The following is a 5,653-nucleotide window of genomic DNA, read 5'->3' on the forward strand; positions in this document are numbered from 1 at the left end:
GGGGGGAGAAAAAGAAAATCTACAACTTTCGCTGAACTTGAAAAAATAAAAATCTACAACATTCCCCAAATTCTAAGACTCACCAAAATCTTGCATTTATTTTCACATTTGGAGAGAAAGTCTGAATCAATAATTCCTGACAACTCTACCAGAACAAATTGCTCCTGGCGGAAGAAAGGAAAGTTAGTACGGTACACGGCCAGCCAGCAAAGGACAATAAACAGAAATGCCCCAAATCCCAATTTAACGATGCCACCTTTGTGAAAACTGGATGTAGTCTCTGGTGGAAGCAGATTACCCGCGGAATCCCCAAGACCATCTCTATTCTTTCTAGAATGGGTAGACTAGTAGTACTGGGGTTAGAGCTCCCCGCTTCTCGTGCCCCAGGGTCTGAAAGAGTGAGCAGTCTCCAGGCCTCCCTCCCGCCGTCCGCATCCGGAACTCTCTTTCCCAACGGGCTTGGCACAGCTATGACCGCCAATGCTGAAGGCCTTCGACCCACGCTTACAGCCTCCTCTATCTCCTCTTCCTCCTCCTCATCTTCGTCCTCCCAACTCGGATCCATCGCAGCCGCCATAGCTCGCACGCTCGGAGACGCCATCACTGGCCACGCCCACAGTGGGCCGCCATCTTGGATACGGGTAGCGGCGCCCAATATCCGGCTACTGCCGCTCACGACGCACGAACGCCTCGCCAGAAAGCAAGATGGCCACGCCAGGAGTCCGCAAGAGAACCACGTGAAGGCTGTGCACACTCCGAGATTTCGAGCTTGGGGAATTTCGTTTTTTAGCCCCTTGGGACAACATAGTTCGTAGAGCTCAGGCTGCCCAGATCTCAGTGAGTAGCTGAGCATGCACGCAAGCCGTCTGCCTCTACCTCCCTGCTGGATTAAGCTCTGAATCTTAGAAACTAAACCTCACGTACTTCGCGTGTCGCACTGAAACCTGGAGAACCAATTCGAGTCAACTGAAGTGTTTGCCTACACTGTCACCCCAGCAGCTGCTAAAGAGGCTAAAGCAGGATTATTAATGAAAACTCAAGGCCAGGCTGGCTAGCACCAAGTATAGGCTTGCACGTCCAGCACTAATGCTAGCGAATGTTGCACTGGGAAGACTGGGGCAGGGTGGAAATCGAACAATTAAGGTTACTAAGCAAAACCAGTCTCAACAGAAAGTAATCTGAGAACCCGCACACACCCTTTATCTTTAAACTGGACCGGAAGCGGGTTTGTTTGCCTGAATACACTACCGTGATTGGCTGTTGCCCGTAATATGCTAATTAGAACTTTAAATCAGTTACTGTACAATTCATAATATTTAGAATAATTTATTTTTTCAAAGGAAAGTACGTATATCACTTTAAAAATACATGTGTGTGCTATTGCTTCGGAGAGAATATCACCGACGGCGGCGACGGAGCGGGGGAAATGGACGATCCAATGTCACCATTAGTGTAAAATGTACTGCCAGGTGTGACTTGGCAGCGGTTGAGAGCACAACTTTAAGACTATACTTTCAGGGATCATTTCTATAGTTCGTTACTAGAGAAGTTTCTCTGACTGTGTAGAGCACCCGAAACCACGAGGAGGAGACGGAGCATTCTCCCCTGAGCGTGAAGCTGGCTCTTAGTGTTGTTTCGTGCAACTGCTATCTGCCATTGATGATCGTTCTACTCTTCCTTTGGGAGAGTGGAGGGGGAGAATGCAGTCTGAGTGGTTTCTTTTTATTACTGGTTTAAAGTTAGCTTTGTCCTTTTCTTTGCTCATGTCGACTCTAGTGCCGAAGTTCATCTCATGTTTAGTTAGTTATATGTGGTATGGGTTGTTGGTACGATATCTACTTGCCTGCTTTTTATTTTTTGGGGTTGAGGGCGTTTTTTGAGGCTCTCTCTGGAACTCTCTCTGAGACCAGTCTGGCCTCGAACTCATAGAGATCCGTTTGCCTTTGCCTCCCGAGTGCTGGGGAAGGGTTTAAAGGCTTATGCCACCACCGCCCGGCTTTTTTTTTTTTTTTCATCGAGACAGGGTTTCTCTGTGGCTTTGGAACCTGTCCTGGAGCCCAGGTTGGTCTCGAACTCACAGAGATCCGCCTGCCTCTGCCTCCCGAGTGCTGGGATTAAAGGCGTGCACCACCACCGCCCGGCAGAATTGTTTCATTTTAATTAAAAATAAAACTCTACAGTTTAGGAATTTACAGTGGCAATTCATGGTTTTTTCCTCTTCTACATCTTTCTGAGACTGAAGATTTGGTTGGAGAAGGCTTGGGTCTCTGGTCAATAGTGTTTTTCATTTGACATTGGTCCCTTAGCCTAGTGTGCATATTTTTGGTTGGGGTAGACTTTCTCAACCTCTGGGTGACATGAGGACCAGACTTGCCTTGTCCCCAGGAAGGCGCACCTAGGGCACCACACTCACCACACAGGGGTTTGGCAGACAGGTCTTCCTTAGCCAGGTCTTTGGTGGGAACGAGAGCACGTGGACTTGATCCTCAGCTTGGGTATTGACTTGAGATTTTGGCAAAGCCTCTCCTTGAGCTTTTACTTGAATCTCCTCTGCAGAGTGCGAGGAGTTTGCGATTTCCCAGGCCGCTTTCAACTTCTCCCTTCTCATTGCTATTGGCAGTACGTTCATGGTTTCTTTAGCCAGTGTGGGCTCAGGCAAAGATCTGGCTTTGGCTCCTTGCTGCTTCCTTGTGCTCTTCCCTGACCTTTTGTCCTCTTTGTATCAAATCTCATTTTAATTCAAATCTCATTTTAATTCAGAATGTAGATTGTGTTGCTCATTTGGGTCTCTGAAAACATTTTTAAAGGCTGTTTTTTTAAGGACATTTTTGTAGATGCTCAGTAAGCGCAACACCTGAGCTGTACCACCAAGCAAAATGAACTTCTTTTGAAAGACACGTAGTGATCGTGCCGTGCCTCTTGATGGGCAGGCTGGGTCAATGGCGCATGTCCCGTGCTTTCTCAGCACTTATGTGACTGGTCTTTTGAGACAGACCATTGCTTGTCTCCACCTGTACATCGACCTTTGTCCTCCTGCACACTTGAGGAGTCTGTTATAATTACAGACCTTTGCATTAAGTGGCGTTTTTTGCACTTCGTGGTTTACTTACATTGTCAAATGTTTTTATGTCGTTTTGCTAATTTATTGGAGTTCGAGTGAATTTAGAATAAAGTCCACAAAGGAAAGTTCCATCAAAACCTGTAAGCTACAGGAAGTGTTAGGCTGGCCTGGATCTTTTAGATTTCTGTATTTTTTTTTATATGTATGAGTGCTTGCCTGCATGTGTTCCTGGTACCCACAGAGACCAAAAGAGGGTGTCAGATCCCCTGGAACTGGAGTTAAATGTCATTGTGGGTGCTGGGAACTGAACCCTAGTCTTCAGTAAGAGCAGCAAGTGTTCTTAACCACTTCTGTCCCCTGGTCAGAGTTTTAGAAGGTGGAGAAATCACAGGTCAGTGCACTGTCTTCTGGAGGTTGCTGCGGCTCTCCTCAGCTTAGGCTGGATCAGCTGCATCACTGCTCTTGGACTTTAGGAACAAGCTCGCAGTCTCTAGATTTCATGCCAACCCTGGGTCTCCTGCTACATGGCTTTGGGTATGTGGCTCTGCCTTTAGCTCTTGGTTTTGGACAGTATACAGTCTGCTCCCTTGTCTTGTTGTTATTAATGAGGAAAGGCATGATCCTGTATTTTCAGTTGAAACCGCACTGTGGCTTCTTAGGGACACGTAGCTTTCTTTTCTATTTTGAATTTGGAATCTCTTAAGAAAGAAAGTGTTTGTGAGAGTCTCAGTGCCCCCAGACTTATGTTCTAAGGCTTTTCTCATAGCAGAATAACATGAACCCCTTTCTCCTCTCTCCAGGAATATCTATAATGACTTCCTCGTAACCACTACTGAATCGTTCCTCTACTAAATGCTTGACAAACCAATACCTTTAAAATTGTACCCAAACCAGGAAATTCCAGATGTACTGCAATCAAACCTAAGCCGTTGTCACTTACTGCTAACGAAACTCACTGTTTGAGCCAACTTCCAGCATTTGTCAGCAGTGAAGGTACTGGGAGGACATAGACTGTGCTGGGCGAGAACGTGCCATGTAAAGTCCCAGCTCCGTGGGCAGTGTCAGGGAGAACAGTAGCTGTCCTGTCACTTCTTTGCTTCAGTTCATAGCACTTCCCACTCCTGTGTCTTCTGCTCTCAGGCCTCAGTAAAGCTCTCCAGGTCACCTCGGCCCAGGCTTGCCAGCTGTCTGGAGAGGTCTTCCCAGCTCGTGTTAGGGGTTGAGGTCCTAAACTGGGAAAGTGGGTATGTCCACCTCATCCACTGTGCCGAGACTCTGACCTTCAGGAACTGGCTCTCCATTTAAACATCCCTTCTTGTTCGTTGCACATCACCTAAAGTGTGAGTGTTTGTGACAGTCTGTCGTGACTGTCCACAGTGCCTTTATGACAACATGGGCTACACCGAGCCTCTTGTCAGGAAGAAGTGCTTTCTTTGTGAATGCCAGTGAGAACATCTTGTAGTCACAGCTGTTCCAGAGGCCAAGGTTAGAAGATCCCTGAGCCCAAGAGTTTGGGACCAGCCTAGGCTACATAGTGAGGACCTCCCCACCCCATTATCCATAAAGACCCTTCGAGATCCTAAAGTTGAATGTCACATAGATCTTCAAGGATAAATATTTTCTTGTTTTCACAGCACAATGAAGGAAACTTCACTTTTTAAATTTTAGAGGGATCCATTTCTGAATAAATTTAGCCTACAGATCTTAAAGTGTGGTCCAGCTCCTGTCCTGAAAGGGGGATGTTAGGAATCGAGGCTTCGGAAGGCACGGGACAGAGACTGTGGGAGAATGCTGTGAGCTGGTGGGACACACTGAAGGGATGGAACACTAAGAAGAGCTCCCGAGCCTGTGGGGCATTGTTCTCAGTCAGATCCCCATGTGGCCAAGCAGGGAAGTGGCAAGAGAGATCAGTGTGGAGCTCAGCTCTCTGCTCAGGCCTGGCTGCACCCCAACCCCAAGCTGCAGCGCTCCCGCTGCCTTCTTGGGATCTAGATTAAGACTTGATCCCACTCGATGAGAATGTAGCTTGCTTTATTGACTGTACAGCCATCTTTGCTGAATAACCTCCTCCATCACTGAAGCTGTCTGAAGGGTGTCGTCTCTACAAAAGGATGAGGCATCAAAACAAAAACAAACCATTGTCCTATTTAGCAAGTAGTTGCTTACGTGGCAATTGTCATAGACTAATCAGAAAATATTTTGCACAAAATTCCAATGTAGAATTTGCTCTTACTATTATCTTAAATTATAAATCATAACTTCTAGTTAGACTAGAATACTTACATACTATACTAATCTTCAAAATAAATGTTTTTCATAAATTATTGTGAGTGTTATTTTCAATCTCAGCTATGGAGATAAAATTCCTTGATTACAAAGTTTCCCTACTAATCTATTTTTCACTGTAGCCCCCACAGATGGTAGTGCTAACTGTGGGCATCATGGTTCTCAGACTCTGCAATCTGTTCTCTGAGTGTGGATGAAGGCCGCCGTGCCATGTCTCACCATTGCGCCTGGAGCTGCTCACCAATCAATCACAGGGCCACAGCAACCAAGAATTTGAATCCCTGTCTTGTGCCATCCGTGGCAGTG

At 46.5% G+C, this 5,653-nt stretch overlaps 1 protein-coding gene and 1 non-coding gene across 3 annotated transcripts in view; both read left to right on the forward strand.

Moving 5' to 3' along the window:
• Aldh3a2 (aldehyde dehydrogenase 3 family member A2) overlaps nucleotides 1-5,379 on the forward strand; it is a 19,946-nt gene extending 14,567 nt beyond the window's left edge. For both annotated transcript variants that reach the window (XM_013347316.2, XM_005349920.2), the window contains one exon: nucleotides 3,862-5,379. Coding sequence is in view for 1 of the 2 variants with exons in the window: in XM_005349920.2 (XP_005349977.1) it covers nucleotides 3,862-3,873 (12 nt within the window). In the remaining variant the exon portion in view is untranslated. The remainder of the gene's footprint in view (nucleotides 1-3,861) is intronic.
• Nucleotides 1,503-1,716, forward strand: LOC113456422. The gene has a single exon (XR_003377233.1). It is a non-coding gene; the product is annotated as a small nucleolar RNA U3 (small nucleolar RNA).
• Nucleotides 5,380-5,653: the final 274 nt, after the last annotated feature.

Source organism: Microtus ochrogaster, chromosome 7 (genome assembly GCF_000317375.1).
Source record: "Microtus ochrogaster isolate Prairie Vole_2 chromosome 7, MicOch1.0, whole genome shotgun sequence".
Lineage (NCBI taxonomy): Eukaryota > Metazoa > Chordata > Mammalia > Rodentia > Cricetidae > Microtus > Microtus ochrogaster.